Source organism: Trichinella spiralis, assembly GCF_000181795.1.
Source record: "Trichinella spiralis strain ISS 195 chromosome Unknown Scfld4, whole genome shotgun sequence".
NCBI classification, from domain to species: domain Eukaryota; kingdom Metazoa; phylum Nematoda; class Enoplea; order Trichinellida; family Trichinellidae; genus Trichinella; species Trichinella spiralis.
In genome coordinates this window covers 648,728-664,447 of record NW_003526943.1, presented here as the reverse complement: position 1 = coordinate 664,447, position 15,720 = coordinate 648,728, and the positions used below count along the sequence as shown (strand labels likewise).

The following is a 15,720-nucleotide window of genomic DNA, read 5'->3' as shown; positions in this document are numbered from 1 at the left end:
TGCCAATTCACTCATTAAACTAAAATATTGAAATTTATTCATTTTAGATAAAATCTTAAATTTATGCATGACTTTTATTAGTTTTTTGTTAAATTTTGATGAACTGTTATGCTCTTTTTATATGCTTTGAAATTATTAAACTTTTTTCTTTTAACAATAGCTTTAAGAGACAACTTGAAAATTTTTTAGATGAAGATACTATAATTTTAAAAGTAATACTAATTAAAAATGCAAATAAAACTTGACAATATTATTTAAAAGTATAGATAAAGCGTTCCAGTATAAATTAAGTGAGAACGTGTTTTGCAAAAAATTTCTATTCAATTTTTAAAAAACATCTGCTTTAAACTGTCATTTGTGACCTTGGAGTCTGTTGATCAACCAACCAAGGTTAGAGTTCCACATTTTCATTGCATTGCAATTTTGAAAAATTATTTATCAAGAATGAATTGATAGGTTCAATTTATTGTCAGTAAAAAATACAAATTATATAAAAATACAATAAAGATAAATTTTTTTAAATAAATTTTTTCTTTGAAATAGCGAAATTACATCGAATAATACAAAAATGACAATAACATCAGATGTTTGCAAATATTGAATACTTATTCATTCATTTTAATAAAAGAAATAATAATATTGTCTGTGATCTTTAAAATAAATGACTAATATAACTAATATAAATATTTAGATACCAATTAATAATTCAAGAAGATATGACGCTCTAACAAAATGATGATATTTTGAAATAATTAATGCAAATTTTTATCTGTCATACCGCTTGAATATCAAGTATTGGTTATTTTTTATAACTAAAAAGCTTTCAAACCGAATATGCATTCCACTGCATATTGCATTACATAGCACAGTAATGAAACAGCGATCTGTTTAACAAAACATTATTAAAATATTTTTTGTTAAAAATTTTTTTCGTTTTGTTTTTACATATTTAAGTAATATATTATACAATGAATTCTTTGTAATATATTATGCTTTGTGAATAATTTTCAATGAAACCAATTCAAATTAAATTAACTGCAAACATGTAAAACTTCAACCAAATGTTATTCATTATCGAATTTGAATATTCATATATTCATTCAATGTAGTTGAAAATTAAGTGCTAATTTTAGAAATGAAAAAATTCAACGTGAAACAATCATCCGACATGCTGCATTCAGAAGTGAAGAAAAACGTTGCTTCGAACAGCAAGTTAACCAGACCATCCCCAGTGTATGGTTATAATCCGGAGTGTTTTTTATCAGTGTTACCATCCGTGCCTGTGCCTCCCGTATCAAATGTAACTCAACCAACAATACTTTCTGCACCATCGAATCCATTTTGGTTTGGTTATCCAAATTTAAATCTGCTCAGTTCACCCTATTTACCACTGGGAATGATCAGTTCATTTTGTATGAATGTAGCCGCCTTGCAGACACCAATTTTACCTCAGCTATCATCGCCAATTTTAAGACCCTCATTACCTGAAGTAGCAAAAGATGAAACTCTCTTTCTCTCTCTCTCTCTCTCTTCACCACTTTAACATTAATAATCAAATTGTTCCAGACAAATCTGACCAACATCGATGTAGAATGGGTCAACGGAGGTTATGGTATAAAGAATCCGCTGATCAAATACGGTGAAACTCTATCATCTTCCAGTGTAGAACCGCCGACAGTCAATTCACCTCAAAGTGATGGTGGTCATATATTCACATGTCGTGTTTGCAAAAAGGCAAACGATATTATTTCTATTCATTTTCAAAATTTCACTTGAAAAAAACTTTCCTCTTAATTTTTCAAAATTTTCAGAAGTTTCCACTGCAACGGCTTCTGAACCGTCACGCCAAGTGCCATCTAGAAATTAAACGTTACCTTTGCACATTCTGCGGCAAAGGCTTCAACGACACTTTCGACCTGAAACGTCACACAAGAACTCACACCGGTATACAACACAGAAATAGCATATTCAAAAATTCGCTTCTCCAGTAATTTCCACCCCCCCTCTTCTTCAGGTGTACGGCCGTACAAGTGTGAAATGTGTGACAAGTCATTTACACAACGCTGTTCGTTGGAGTCGCATTTAAAAAAAGTACACGGAGTTCAACACAACTATGCTTACAAAGAACGACGAAGCAAAGCAAGTTTATTTCTTTATATTGGTTGCATTATTATTTAATATGGGGAAAATTTTCTCTTTTTTAAAACCATCACAGGTATACGTTTGTGAAGAATGTGGTTTCACAGCAAGTGAAGTTGAAAATTATTTACGACACACCAAAACCATGCATCCACTGAGCAATGTATTACTTAAACAAGACAGACGACAAATTTCCCAATTTACAGCAGAAAATTCAGATAAACCAACGGAAATACCACAGAATACAAAATAAAAATTGTCATATTCTTGTCTTTTCTATCTGTTATACTGGTATCATAACACACGTATCCGATTCATTGAATGCCTCTTTATGCGAACCATCAGAATTATTATTGCACTGCATGCATGTGACGTCGCTTTTCATTATTCAACCGTGTCCATATACCCCGGCAAATTTTGCGGATCAAATTCCCATCAGAAACTTCCACCTTTTCCCACAACTTGAACTGCTCCCTAAACATCGAATATACCAAACTCAGTTAACGGAAAAAAATAAAATCTTCATTTATTATTAACTTATTAAACAACTTTTATTAAAAATCGACACATCTATAATTTAATAATTTACCTGATAATGCGTTTTGCTAGACGAAAGTAGCCTCTCTGAATAAGACTAAGAGAGAGGTACAATTTGCAACGACTTATCAATACCGGATTGCCAAGCTTCATTGCAATTTCAAGTTGCTTTACAGAAATGGCACTTGCTTTGACAGCCTTGAAAATAAAAATTCCAAATCAAAACAAGTGAAAACAAAACTTCAATGACTTACAAAATCTTCATTATAGTCACCGTACGCTGAAAACGCACCACCAAATGTTGAAAGAATCCACATGAACTTTTCAAGTTCCAGATGATAATTTAAAAATGACATCATCATCAAACTACTAAAATTTCAAATCACCAAAAATGTAATACAATACCAATATTCACTACTCACCCTCTCATATCAAAATAAAGTTCAGGATTATATATTCTGCAAATTAACCAACATATATTTAATGACTTGTCACTTTTCTCAAAAGATGCCCAATGCGAAATAATCTGATTGAATAAATACGTATTCCTCAAACAGCATATAAAACGTCGATACAAACGCCCGGGCACTTTGATCTTCTTTACTAAATGACTAGATGATGCACCAGCATTAAAACGAACGTTTGCATTAAAAGCATCTGTCAAAGCTTTCACTTCAGACGGAGGTAAGCTTTCAAAATCTTTCCATTCCGCAAATTCATCAATCAGCACTTTCACATCCCAATGGTATGGATTAAGAAAACCCAAAATTACAAAGCGCATTCTTTCCATACGTTTTCATTCCAAATTCTATTGTACAACAGCGTCCTTATCTGTTAATTAATAAAAACAGTAAAAGTTGTCACAAGTATTTAAAGCGAATACTTCAAATAAAAAAAAACTTTTAATACAAAAACACAATAATATATGTAAATTTATTCATTCAACAAAATGTGCAAAATACACTACAGAAACTCAAACTCGCAATCGCAATCTTTTCAAAGTATAAAGAAAAAAATTAGGAAGGGGTGCTTTGACAGATAAATTTTTCTGCTTTGGAAATTCTGGAATTTCTATCTAAAATGTCTAAAATTGGAATAAGAAAAATACTTGTGCAAATTTATGGAAAAACCTCTGAAGCATGTAAATATAAAGGCAGATGTCTGGATTTACTTGAACGAATACCAAGCTTATGCAACATTTCAGAAGGCAGTCTCTAAAGCATAAACGCTTTAAACCACTGCATTATTATTTTTTAAATGTGGTCACCTGTGGTCGATTCCCAACAAAATCCGAATATTTGTGATCCCCAACAATTGGATGACCAAAACACAAACCCATATGACAACGGATTTGATGCTTCATACCTAAGCAAAATACTTTAAAATTCATTATACAATTAACATACTTATTAACTTTTATACTTAAATAAGTAAATAAAGTCAATGCAATAATTCAGTATAATGAACTGCCTCACCGGTGTATGTAGTACATTTAATAAGTGCACATTTTTCTCCAACACTTAAAGTACTGTATTCTGTTTTTACTATTTTTGCATCAGCACCACTGTTTAGACATTTTTCTTTTCCTTTTAAATTAATTGACAAAGGTGAAGTCTAGAAAAAGTCATAATAAATAAAGTACAGCCATCGAATTATTTATTACCTTAAATCGCCCAGAAATTCTCCTTTCTCCTAGAGCTGCTTCAATAACGCCTAAATATAAATATACGAATAACAATATGTGTGTGTGTGTGTTCATTATTAACAATACCAGAAGAAGGATTTGGTACCAATTTTGTAATACAAATGTAAGTTTTTTTTATTTCTTCTCTTTTAAACATATCTTTCAGTTCCAAGAATCTAAACTTGCTACTAAAAATATCAACAGTAAACATGTAAATGCAAATATATAAATGTATATAAAAATAAAAAGATACCTTGCTAACATCAGAACACCTGTAGTGCATCGATCTAATCGATGAACAGGGCGAAGAATTTCACTTTTCGCAGAAATAAGCTCTTTCAAGATAGGCAATATAATTTTCAAACTTACAAACATGCCGGCACCATTTGTCACAGGTAACCCATAGGGTTTGTTCAACACGATCAGATCATCTAAAATCGCAAGGTAGCAAAAATTAATCCAAACAATAAAATACTTTTGTTGTATAAAACGCTTTCAGCGCACAGTTGTGCTACTTCATCTTTAGGAAGTCTATTCAAATCAGGCATCAAAGAGTAAATTTTATTAAGTGATCGAAGACTGCCATCAAGATCTAAATTTAAAAAATCATCCAGATTAATATTTATTATTAAAGTATATCTATAAAAAATACCCAATGCTTTGTCCACACTTTCAGCTTCTAATTTGTTCCGTATCTTTTGTGCCAGTTTATAAGTACTTTTACCACCGGAATACGAATTTGGCAATACATAAGCAGAAAATTCTTCATCTTCGTCATCATTATCCGTATCCGAATGTAAAGTTACATGACTAGATTCGTACCGGTACTGCTGCTGTGACATTCTTACAGAATTCACACATGTAATAATTCATCAAATAATTATAATAACAAATTATCATAAAATTAATGTTTCTTGAATCCAATACTTTCAGTAGCTATAAAATGCAATTTATTTTACATTAAATATCAATTATGCATTCCAATATTTAGCATATGAAGTGCTGCGCAACTATCTATATAATAAATGGAAAATAAAAAACTACTTAATACGGGAATTTAGTATTTATTTCGCTAAGTATATTTAAATAAAAGCAATATAACTAAAGAAATATTTCAGTAGATAAAAGAAATTAAAACTACAGTAATATATTACTCAGGTTTTATTGTATTCCTATGATAGTCCATTATTTTTATTTTAAGCATTTAAGTTGATCCGATTTCTTTAAAACGTATAATTTTATTGTATTATTTTTATTTATAATATACATTTATTTAATTGCAAATAATACATTACAGTACAATGTGATTAACACTTTTTTCAAAAGGTTACTGTATATTCGTCGTTTCGTTTTGTTGTCTTTTGTTGTCTGTCTTTTTAAAGCCATGGAAGATGACCAAACACCCACACAGAGTGTTGCATTTAAGAAACGGTCAACCTCTCGTCAGCATGGTGTTTCTATGCGAAAACGTTATGGCAGTGGTATGTTTTATTGTTCCTAAGTATTCGAAGTTCAGATTTCTAAACTCTTTAATTCTCTTCTGTTGTTCTTTTTAATGGTGCTTTAGACGATAGCTCAAGCGATGAGGAAGAAAGCTGCGTCTTTTCGATGATTAAACAACGAAAAATGAATCCTATGGTTCAGTCTGTAAGTTTGTTTTTGAAAAAGTACATGTTACAATAAATATAAGTTGATATAATTTGTAGACTTTGAAAAACAATGCGAAAGCAGAAAAACAAGGCGATTTATCTGCAGTAAAATTTAGTTATGCAAGCAGTCCGCTTGAAGTCAGTTACCGGGATCTTATCTTTATAATTTCATTGAAGAATGATTTGTTCCGAACAGGAAAGAGCTGGTCCATCAGACATGGGCGCGACGTTGACTGATCAGAGAGAAACTGAACGCGACAAGGATGCTCGGGCACAGTTTGAAAGAGCGCAAAAGCTTCAGAAAGTTGTCTTAATTTTATTTAATATCTGTTTACATTGATTAATGTATTTTAGGATAGGAAAACAAAAGGCGATGATAAACTATATCAGGGTATAAATGCTTATGGCGGTTACATAGAAAAGAAGGATTCTGCTGCAGGCAATGCTTTCAGTGGTGTATTTTGGTACTGAAACTTGGAAGGAAGTATTTCTTGAGTATAATTCAGTATAATTTATAGCAAAGGTCCATTGAGAGCTCCTGAATTTGTTAGAAGATCCGTTCGATGGGATTACCGCCCAGATATTTGCAAAGACTACAAAGAGACAGGATTTTGTGGTTTTGGAGGTAATTTTCTGTTTATTTAAGTTCCATTTAGTCCAAACATTGTTGTTGTTTTAGATTCTTGCATATTTTTGCACGATCGTTCAGATTACAAGCATGGTTGGGAATTAGAAAGAGATTGGGAAAAAGGACGCTATGGAAAAGATGATGAAGGTAATGATGTAAACATTTCGTAATAATAAGATGATTTTTCTGCTTATTACACATAAGCATTTTAATAGTAATGAATCTTTTATTATTATATATTTTTTTCTAAGAATTTAAGTTACTATTTATTTTAATCATTACTTTTTACAGATGTGCATAAATATGAAATTAGTGACGAAGAAGAGGAGTTGCCTTTTAAATGTTTAATTTGTCGAAATTCTTTTACTGATCCAGTGGTAACTAGGTAATTTATTTTGTATTGTTTGGAGTTTTTATTACTTTGTTAGTTACTTTATTTATAGGTGCAAGCATTACTTTTGTGAAAAATGCGCATTGGAACATAGTCGAAAAACAATGAAATGTTTTGTTTGTCAAAAAAATACAATGGGAATTTTTGCTCCTTCTAAAGGTTTAGCTTTTGGATATTCTTTTAATTTTTTTACAGGTTTTGCTTTTAGAGCACATCAGCAGACTTGGTAACAAGCATAATAAGGAGCAAGACGTTTCCGATTCGGAGGGATTAGATGCAGAAGATGTAGTCGAGGTGGAAGGCCTTGCTAAAGCAATGGACTCTAATTGTGAATCTGAGCAGTCTGAACATGATGATTCAGAAGAAAATGAATAACTTGGTTTATTTGAATATTTTACGCTTTTACATAATTTTTTTGTAAAGAAACTACACGCCTACGTTTTGCTTGAATTACTTTGAACAGCGAACAGTGAAGCATCTGTCATACTTTTTAAATATGTTATTTTCTTTAAAATTAAATGACGATCATTATTAGATAGGTATTTGTAATGGATAATAAAGTAGCATTGGTAAGTGAACTCTTTTCTTTAATTTATTTTGAAGGAAATTGATAACGGTGTTGTTTAGGTAACAGGTGCAAATAAAGGTATTGGCTATGCAATAGCTAAAGGATTGTGCAAACTTTTTACTGGTACTGTTTATTTGACAGGTAAAACTTTTAAAATATAGTATAGTGTGAAAGATTGTTGTTTTGTATGGGTGCTATTTTCATGTTTATTATTTATAATTTTTTAGTAGTGTCATAATTAAAATCGTAAATACTTTTCAATTTTAATAAATCGACGATGTAGTGGTTGAATAACTTTTATATTACTATTTGTTGATTATGTTCTTTTAGCCAGAAATGAGGAATTGGGGAAAGATGCTGTTGTAAGAATAATTGCAGAAGTGCCAAAACGTGCGTGTAAAGAATTGCGTTTCTATCAGTTGGATATTAGTGACAAAGATAGTGTTATTCGGGCTAAAGAATATTTAATGAAAGAACATGGAAGAATCGATATTTTAATAAATAATGCAGGAATTGCTTTCAAAGTAAAATTGATTTCTCTGCATAATCATTAAAGTATTCGGGATATTCTTCAGTGTAACAGCACAGTTCCATTTGGAGAACAGGCTTATGAAACGATGAAGGTTAATTATTGGGGCACAAAACAAGTTTGTGAACAGTTTTTTCCACTTTTATCTCCGCATGCTAGGTAGGCATATGCTATTGAGAGGTAGTTATTTTAGATTTTGTTGCTAATTGCCGTTTTAGAGTAGTGATTGTTGCCAGTCAACTTGGCCTTCTCAAAAAAATAAGCAATGAAGATTTAAAGAAACGCCTCGAATCTGCTGAATTAAAAATGGAAAATTTGAACAGCATTGTAAATCATTTTGTTGAGTAAGGTTATATTACTTGTTAAAATGATGCCATTGTATAAATTTTATGATTAGATCTGCAAAAAATAATGTGCATACTGATTTTGGTTATCCAAATTCTGCATATGCTATGTCCAAAATAGCCGTTATTGCTATGACTAAGATATTGCAGAGAGAAATGGACAAAGATAGCCGTGAAGATATTGTAGTGAATGCGGTACTTATAGTTGATTGTTTTCTTTTATTATTTATATTGCTTAATGTTTCTACTTTAGTGTTGTCCTGGCTATGTGGCTACTGACATGAGTAGTCACAAAGGGACATTAACACCTGATGAAGGCGCAGAAACTCCACTCTTTCTTGCATTGGCTGTGGAAAATTCTATTTCAGGTGGAGGCATGTATTACTTGAAGAAACAAGTTGATTGGAGAACTGGTGAATTTTTGAAAGACGACTGATGATTTTTTAATATGATTTATAGCTATTTTTTTCAATCTGGTAAAACAACTGTGCTATCGCTAAATTTGTAGGAATTGGTGGAATTATAGCTACTTAAAATTTATTGATAACTGATTTTTGTAATAAATATTCAAGATTGCTGTAAGGAATTGGAGTTTTATCAAAGGTACATTTTTTTAACTAATAAATGTTTTGTAAGCAAACAGAAAGTGATGCTACAGTACCACTGTTAAATCTTTATTATCATTTGCTTCATACTGTAGTGTAATTCATTACATCGTGATGGGGAGGGTCGTTGCAACAGCTTCTACCGTTGGTGGTGTTGCCACCGCTGGCATAACCATTTTGAGCTTTTACTATCTGTTAACTGGTAAAGGACACCGTGTAGATTTTGGATGGTTTCTCAGCAATACGTCTCCACAACTTTGGAGCAGTTTGGGAATTGCGTTTGCCATTTCTCTTAGCGTCCTCGGAGCTGCATGGGGCATATTTTTGACCGGTGCTAGCATTGTTGGTGGTGGCATTAAAGCACCTCGAATACGAACGAAGAATTTGGTGAGCATAATTTTCTGCGAAGCGGTTGCAATATATGGCATAATTATGGCCATTGTAATTGGCAGTAAACAGCAGCCATTTGATCCGGAAAATGCGTCTTTTCGAGTTTTATCAACCAATCTTGCCGCTGGTTATGAGATGTTTGGCGCTGGTTTGACGGTAGGCTTTGCTAACTTATTTTGTGGAATATGTGTTGGCATTGTTGGCAGTGGTGCTGCGCTTGCCGACGCTCAAAATCCATCTTTATTTGTGAAAATTCTCATCATTGAAATATTTGCCAGTGCTATTGGACTTTTTGGTGTAATTTGTGGAATTTTGATTACGAACAGTGCAAAAATGGGAAACGATATTTGAAATGCGTTGTCATTTTTATTGCTTTTCTAAATTAATTCTCAATCTCTCTGTTGTTTTCCAATAATGATAGTTCTAAATGTTATTTTTTGTCTGGTGACTTCTTGTGATAATCTTCGGTATCATTCACTTGTGTGGCATGTCATGTATCATGTCTTCGGGCAGTCGATTGAAGCTGATTGGAAACAAACAAATGTATAATGTTTTATCTTTTGAATTTTTTGTGGTTGTGAATTTGCTGAGCTATTCTGTTGTTGCTTTTTGGAAGTTCGAAATTTAATTTGTAATAAACGTTAGTAATGAATTGTAAAGCGAATAATGCGATGAAATTGAAAAAGTTCACATTCGGTAAAACCAAATTTGAATTTTGCTTTTTTACTATGTTTTATATTAAATATGGTGACCGTGAGGTGAATGTAATGAAAGTTTTATGCTTGAGCATTTGAGTAATGATGTTGGTAGAGTTTCATAAAGCTAGTTCGCTATTTGGAACACGCATCCTGTTTATCGTGTTTAACACGTGATGTTAATGTCAAGCATATGTTGGGGGTTATTATTTGTATTGTGTGGTTTCTGTTATATAAATTATTTTAAAATAAGGTGATGCAGTTATAAATTTTGTTGTTTAAAACGAATGTAACGCGGAGAATATTTGTTAAGCATGATTTGTGTTTAAAATTAGTTAAAATCTGAATTTTATTTTTCTATCTAAAGTGCTTTTCTAAATATATGTGATACAGTATAATTATTGTAACTCGTACTTTCAAGTTTGAAATTTATGTAAATACTATTTTGAATAAAATGTAGCAAGTTTTGAGATCATTCAATTCTGAAAAATGTAAAGCGTTAAACTCAAATTTTAGAATGTTTAATTAAGGATTATAATTACATAGTACATGAACAATTAGTTGTGTGACTATTAGCTATTGCATTGAAGAGCACTGGGTTGATTGTAAACGTAAAATATTTTATCGACTTGATTGATTTTTGTTGAGAATTTGTTAGATATAATTAATTACTAATATAAATAGAAATAATAGTGTTGATATTTGTTCAAAAATGAACAAAATTTGTTGATCATAATAATGCAGTATAAGTAAACATCTAATTTAATCGAAAGTGAATATTCGATTTATTCGTCAGTTCTTTGTTAATGCAAAATTTAATCAATGAGAGAAAAGCGGGACCGAGTAAAACCACCCCAATGCAAAAATAGGCTTGTTATATTTTGTCTGTATGGATGAAATTAGATTTTTCCGTTTTGTGGGGAATTTTTACAAGTATGATTGCAAGCTGAAGCCGGATAAGCTTGTAGGAAACAGTTCATGGAATTAATAATAATGCTGTCATGAATGAAATGTTTTCATCAATAAAACTAACGTTCAAAGCTGTCTAGTTGGGTTCGAGATGTTTGGCCAAGCTTGAACAAGAATTGACAAAACAGTGAAATGAGTAGTGCCATTAGACGGAAAAGCGGTGATCTAGTAATGCTAAGAATGGGAGGAAGCTTCGACTGAAACAAAAATGTCAAACAAGCACAAAAACCATGCCATTACAATAGAAAAAGGGCACTATCAGAACAGGATCATATTCCAAAATGCATAATGAGCATGGAGAGCGGATTTATTCCCACATCGAACAAATTTTTCACATGATTGGAGAAGAAATTCTGTCGGTTCGTTTCCTTCACTGGTGTAGGCAATTATCATGTGACTGGGCAAGTGTTTCTTACTGATGCAGAATTTCATTGATTATATTGATAAAAAATTATCATCATATGTTAAAGTGAGATTATGCAAATTATTTATTTGAAGGACATTTTCCAGTTTTTGAAATTATTTTTCAAAACAAAATATATCTAATATAGTTCATTTTAATATCATGAATAAGACTGATTATGAACATGATGCATGTTTTACTGAAATAAACATTATTAAAGTTTATAAACTGCAGGTGATTCGTTATTCACATCTTCTTGTATTACAGGAGTGATGCAAGCAATAAATTTCTAATAACAGAAAACTGATTATAAAATGAAGAGCACAGCATATAATTATATTCATGTATTTACTCTTCACCTGTTTAATGGTTGTTCCAGGAAATCTAAACAGCTGAAAAACTGCAATAATAAATATAATCGAAGGGGAAGAAAATGCAAAAATCCATCCAAGCACATTCATCCACTCTGGGAAATTGTAATCTTGCACTTGAAGAGGTTGATGTACAACAAAACCATAAGTCATATTTGCCTAAAATTGTACATTGAACATTATATTATTCTTATATGGCATGTCTGAAGTTTTACCAGAAGTAAAACGGGGCTAACATATGCCCAACAGAAACGCCAGAAAAAGCCTGGCTTAAAACCAAGCATATCGTCGATATTTTTCACAAATCGTGGCATACCTGCATTATTATAAATTAAAACACTTAGAGATAAATTAAGCCATAAATTACCGTAGATCCAAGAAATCACTATTGTTTCAAATGAAACTGCCATAAGTAATCCCCACGAAGCTGCATAATAATTCATAAACTCAATAAATAACAAACCAGCCTGAAATAAAATAATTAGTTTATTTCATATTATTATATAACTGATTACTTGGGTGCATATCAGTAAATCAAAGAAAAAATAAAAAGCAAATAAAAGTAAAACAAATATTTCACGATGCTTTTTGACTATAGGGAATTCATCACTCAGTGCAGTAATTATTGCTTCTGAACCACCAAACTAAAAGTATGGATTAAACTGAATTTTATAATGCACTTAATAGATCTGCTTAAAAATGTTACCGAACTGTCAAGACCTAAAGTTATAAGCATTAAGAAGAATAAAATTGACCAAAATGTAGAGCCAGGCATTGTTGCCAGTGCTTGAGGATATACGACAAAAACAAGTCCTGGTCCTAAAAATGTTAAAATTGTCATTAAACATTTTTAATTTGAATTCATACCTTCTCTCGCAACAGTGTCGATTGATTCACCAGATATACAAGACATATAGCCAAGAATGGAAAAAACCACAAATCCAGCAATGAAACTAGTGCCACAGTTAATGCTGCTTGTCAACAGGGCATCACTATTTGAAAAAAATTTATCTTGTCATATGTCTAGATGCATATTGAAAAAATTAAACATTATCTATTACAAATAGACGTTGTTGTGAAATTTATTGTAGCTAGAAAATGCCAAAAGTACCCCAAATCCTGGACCAAGCGAGAAAAAAACTTGAGTAGCAGCATCGATCCACACCTTAAACATTCTTGATTTGCGGTATCAGTTATAAGCAATAAATACTTACTTGTCCTTTCGTCAGTTTATTTATGTTTGGATATAAGTAGTATTTTATTCCTTCTAATGAACCAGGAAGCGTTATGCCGCGTATAAAAAGTACAAGAAGGACCACATAAGGAAAAAGTGCGGTAAACCAAACAACCTTAATAAAAATGGTAATAAATTGAATGTTCTTTAACATTTTTATTAACAATCATTTCACTAATTTATACTCATATTTTATTCTATTTTTGTGCTGTATTTGAAAAACAACAACCATACCTATTCTATCTTACAACGTTCGATGTAATACTGAACTCACTTAAAACAACTTTTTTTAACTGTATACTTTTAAAACAATAAAGTTACTATTTTAACTGTCATGCCGCTTTTATTTATTTTTTCTTATTTGGAGCATCTTTGTGATTTATTGATTCTTTAGTTAGATGATACTGTTGTCAGTTTCCTTGCATTTTATTCCATTTCATTCACTGATAATTAAGTAAAACAAAATATTTACAGTAACTTATTTAAATAAATTTTTGCTTATTATTTTATTGCTGACCTGATAGTATTTGATATCTTTTACTGGTAATTTTTCCCTTTAATCAATAAGAAATAAATAAAATGAACAAATATTTTGCTTTATAAATGAATAAACATATGCTTTATGAATAAATATTTAGAATTTTAATAATATACATACTACGTTTCATAATTACATGACATTGAGCTATCAAGATTTCGATAAAGCATAACAATCTCAATGTCTAATTTTAATTCAAAATTTTTATAAATTCTTTATTTTTTAATTCAGAATAAAAAGTTATAACAACTGAATATATAATAAACAGAATTACAATAATAAAACAATAATAATATTGCTCAAAATTTAGTTTTGATAAACATGCTTAATATGAATTTAATTTAATATTGAAATGTTAATAAAGCTATCTAAGTATAAGTACTTGTGATAATACAGCCTTACCTTTCCAGACATTTTGATCCCTTTCCACAAGCTGAAATAACATATAACATATACCAGAAGAACACATAGAACAATTTCCCACTGAAGCTTTCCAAGGTTTTCAATAGTTGCTGTTGCAGAGCCATTTATATTTCGAAAGCCGAGCATTCTAGAACTAAATTGCAATAATACATAAGTATTAAATATTAAAAAATAATATCTGAGACCTAAAAGGCAAGTTAATATTTTAAAAATATTTTTAAAACTTACAAATAATTTTAATAAAGCAAAACTAATCAGCTTATGTTAAAAAATGTTAATGCACTTCATTTAAATAAATGTAAAGATTAATACGCCAAAAAAATAGAATATTTCTTGTTTATTCTAAAATCAGTTGTTTTAACATCTCAAATTACTTATATAAATAAAAGAATAAATTTAGAAGTACATTTTCAAAAGTAATATTAAATTTACAATAAACGCATTACAGTATAGTACACTGCAGTGCAACCTTATCTAAAGAATATACATATACAGTATGTCTTGTAGATTGTATTTTAAAGATAATCTTTATTCAAACATCGCATATTACGCAGCGTACTTATTTATTACCCTGCCGACTGTATTATTAAACTTCTCCAATTTTGAAATAGAAAAGATTTTAAGTGCTGAAATAAATGTTTTAATCACATTACTAGTAATATTCATCAGCAGATGAAACAGGGTTGAAATGCTGACTTGCATTGATATCCATTTGCGGAGCACATTGAGAGTAAATACCCCCGGTGTCAGACATGTTCCATGAAACAGTTTTACTATAGCAGTTAGGACTATTCCAGCTATGATTGCAAGAATACCATGGCAGTTCGCTTGTGAAAGAGTGGAAGAGAAAATTAAACGACCAGGCAATTATTACGTTGTAAAATAAATCGGTATAAAATGCTATCATAACCACGCAGTAGCCAATACCTGTAAAAAGATTGAAAGTTGATCCAAATTAAAAAAATATATTCTTTTAATTTATAAAATTATCAACAAACATAGATTTTGTTGAAATTAAAATGTAAAATATGTTTTAAGAACTGCATGCTTTTTTAAATGAAAATTATGCTTCCCATGCAACAAAAGATTTTATTATACCTTTAAATAAAGGACATACGTTTCCCCATGTTGTTATAGCGCCTTTTCGGAAGTACTGCCCCAATACGAGTTCCATATAAAATAGAGGAATTCCCGTGAGCATGAGCATAATTAAGTACGGTATGAGAAAAGCTCCTAAATTTTTAGAGTTTGATATTTTTTATAAGTAAAATAAATACTAAAAAGAATTGCTTACCTCCGCCATTTTTGAAACAAAGGTAAGGAAAACGCCAGACATTTGCCAAATCAACAGCAAATCCAATAACAGAAAGTAGAAAGTCCATTTTTTTGGACCAAGTTTCACGCTCAGGAATTGTTTCATTAAATTCTTTGGATGATGACTCAAAATTACTAATCATTGCACTACTGTCATTTGGGCTTTCATCCATATTTTCAATTTTTGTTATAAATGATCCATTTGTTGAACTATCAACGTTTTCGCCACTTTCTCTGCTTTTACTTTTTTTATGTAACGCAGAATGGCAAATTTTCAGCATTATATTCTAAAGCATTTGTAATGCTAAA

At 30.8% G+C, this 15,720-nt stretch overlaps 7 protein-coding genes across 7 annotated transcripts; 2 read left to right on the top strand and 5 right to left on the bottom strand.

The window, feature by feature from the left end:
* Positions 1 to 691: 691 nt before the first annotated feature.
* On the top strand, positions 692 to 728 carry Tsp_00138a (protein ovo; the record flags this gene model as incomplete). The annotated part of the gene is made up of 1 exon (XM_003375917.1): positions 692 to 728. A coding segment is annotated over one exon (37 nt), but the record flags the coding sequence as incomplete, so codon positions are not given.
* A 1,062-nt stretch (positions 729 to 1,790) lies between these two features.
* Tsp_00139 (hypothetical protein) lies at positions 1,791 to 2,524 on the bottom strand. The gene is given in 3 exon segments (XM_003375916.1): positions 1,791 to 1,856; positions 1,875 to 2,063; positions 2,429 to 2,524. 3 exon segments carry the CDS (start codon positions 2,522 to 2,524, stop codon positions 1,791 to 1,793), a joined length of 351 nt encoding a protein of 116 aa, XP_003375964.1.
* Positions 2,525 to 2,724: 200 nt separating this feature from the next.
* Positions 2,725 to 3,457, bottom strand: Tsp_00140 (conserved hypothetical protein). The gene is made up of 3 exons (XM_003375915.1): positions 3,099 to 3,457; positions 2,931 to 3,045; positions 2,725 to 2,874 (listed from the first exon to the last, which is right to left on the bottom strand). Exons 1-3 carry the CDS (start codon positions 3,455 to 3,457, stop codon positions 2,725 to 2,727), a joined length of 624 nt encoding a protein of 207 aa, XP_003375963.1.
* An 89-nt stretch (positions 3,458 to 3,546) lies between these two features.
* Positions 3,547 to 5,202, bottom strand: Tsp_00141 (ribosomal large subunit pseudouridine synthase C). The gene is given in 10 exon segments (XM_003375914.1): positions 3,547 to 3,558; positions 3,656 to 3,751; positions 3,807 to 3,890; positions 3,944 to 4,053; positions 4,152 to 4,290; positions 4,340 to 4,389; positions 4,406 to 4,548; positions 4,614 to 4,791; positions 4,836 to 4,952; positions 5,013 to 5,202. The coding sequence occupies 10 exon segments, from the start codon at positions 5,200 to 5,202 to the stop codon at positions 3,547 to 3,549; spliced, it is 1,119 nt and encodes a 372-aa protein (XP_003375962.1).
* A 549-nt stretch (positions 5,203 to 5,751) lies between these two features.
* On the top strand, positions 5,752 to 9,815 carry Tsp_00142 (vacuolar ATP synthase proteolipid subunit). Its single transcript, XM_003375913.1, has 13 exons — positions 5,752 to 5,841; positions 6,067 to 6,147; positions 6,364 to 6,473; positions 6,528 to 6,634; positions 6,689 to 6,784; positions 7,237 to 7,356; positions 7,927 to 8,120; positions 8,172 to 8,284; positions 8,344 to 8,469; positions 8,523 to 8,664; positions 8,723 to 8,882; positions 9,042 to 9,072; positions 9,128 to 9,815. The coding sequence occupies exons 1-13, from the start codon at positions 5,752 to 5,754 to the stop codon at positions 9,813 to 9,815; spliced, it is 2,058 nt and encodes a 685-aa protein (XP_003375961.1).
* A 1,372-nt stretch (positions 9,816 to 11,187) lies between these two features.
* Tsp_00143 (sodium-dependent noradrenaline transporter) lies at positions 11,188 to 12,815 on the bottom strand. Its single transcript, XM_003375912.1, has 9 exons — positions 12,770 to 12,815; positions 12,609 to 12,721; positions 12,496 to 12,546; positions 12,270 to 12,369; positions 12,118 to 12,218; positions 11,987 to 12,061; positions 11,891 to 11,923; positions 11,761 to 11,820; positions 11,188 to 11,325 (listed from the first exon to the last, which is right to left on the bottom strand). Exons 1-9 carry the CDS (start codon positions 12,813 to 12,815, stop codon positions 11,188 to 11,190), a joined length of 717 nt encoding a protein of 238 aa, XP_003375960.1.
* Positions 12,816 to 12,959: 144 nt separating this feature from the next.
* Positions 12,960 to 15,584, bottom strand: Tsp_00144 (sodium- and chloride-dependent creatine transporter 1). The gene is made up of 10 exons (XM_003375911.1): positions 15,392 to 15,584; positions 15,196 to 15,330; positions 14,836 to 15,024; positions 14,668 to 14,723; positions 14,537 to 14,571; positions 14,131 to 14,224; positions 14,057 to 14,107; positions 13,811 to 13,858; positions 13,117 to 13,251; positions 12,960 to 13,067 (listed from the first exon to the last, which is right to left on the bottom strand). Exons 1-10 carry the CDS (start codon positions 15,582 to 15,584, stop codon positions 12,960 to 12,962), a joined length of 1,044 nt encoding a protein of 347 aa, XP_003375959.1.
* Positions 15,585 to 15,720: the final 136 nt, after the last annotated feature.

Excerpts from the sequence above, each read along its gene's own strand:
- Tsp_00139 (XM_003375916.1), bottom strand. The coding sequence starts at position 2,524 with ATGAAAAGCGACGTCACATGCATGCAGTGCAATAATAATTCTGATGGT. Across the intron at positions 2,064-2,428 it reads ATACGTGTGTTATGATACCA|CGTTGTGTAAATGACTTGTC; the intron begins GTATAACAGATA and ends TCCAACGAACAG.
- Tsp_00140 (XM_003375915.1), bottom strand. The coding sequence starts at position 3,457 with ATGCGCTTTGTAATTTTGGGTTTTCTTAATCCATACCATTGGGATGTG. Across the intron at positions 3,046-3,098 it reads CTTTATTTTGATATGAGAGG|TAGTTTGATGATGATGTCAT; the intron begins GTGAGTAGTGAA and ends TTGAAATTTTAG. Across the intron at positions 2,875-2,930 it reads GTGACTATAATGAAGATTTT|GCTGTCAAAGCAAGTGCCAT; the intron begins GTAAGTCATTGA and ends TTTATTTTCAAG.
- Tsp_00141 (XM_003375914.1), bottom strand. The coding sequence starts at position 5,202 with ATGTCACAGCAGCAGTACCGGTACGAATCTAGTCATGTAACTTTACAT. Across the intron at positions 4,953-5,012 it reads AAGTGTGGACAAAGCATTGG|ATCTTGATGGCAGTCTTCGA; the intron begins GTATTTTTTATA and ends TTTTAAATTTAG. Across the intron at positions 3,752-3,806 it reads TATATTTACATGCTTCAGAG|ATAGAAATTCCAGAATTTCC; the intron begins GTTTTTCCATAA and ends TAGACATTTTAG.
- Tsp_00142 (XM_003375913.1), top strand. The coding sequence starts at position 5,752 with ATGACCAAACACCCACACAGAGTGTTGCATTTAAGAAACGGTCAACCT. Across the intron at positions 6,474-6,527 it reads GCTTTCAGTGGTGTATTTTG|CAAAGGTCCATTGAGAGCTC; the intron begins GTACTGAAACTT and ends TATAATTTATAG. Across the intron at positions 6,635-6,688 it reads AGGATTTTGTGGTTTTGGAG|ATTCTTGCATATTTTTGCAC; the intron begins GTAATTTTCTGT and ends TTGTTGTTTTAG.
- Tsp_00143 (XM_003375912.1), bottom strand. The coding sequence starts at position 12,815 with ATGTCTTGTATATCTGGTGAATCAATCGACACTGTTGCGAGAGAAG. Across the intron at positions 12,370-12,495 it reads TGAGTGATGAATTCCCTATA|GCTGGTTTGTTATTTATTGA; the intron begins GTCAAAAAGCAT and ends ATTTTATTTCAG. Across the intron at positions 12,219-12,269 it reads AGTGATTTCTTGGATCTACG|GTATGCCACGATTTGTGAAA; the intron begins GTAATTTATGGC and ends ATAATAATGCAG.
- Tsp_00144 (XM_003375911.1), bottom strand. The coding sequence starts at position 15,584 with ATGGATGAAAGCCCAAATGACAGTAGTGCAATGATTAGTAATTTTGAG. Across the intron at positions 14,572-14,667 it reads TTAATAATACAGTCGGCAGG|ATAAGGTTGCACTGCAGTGT; the intron begins GTAATAAATAAG and ends TATATTCTTTAG. Across the intron at positions 13,252-13,810 it reads TCTTGATAGCTCAATGTCAT|GTTGTTTGGTTTACCGCACT; the intron begins GTAATTATGAAA and ends ATTTTTATTAAG.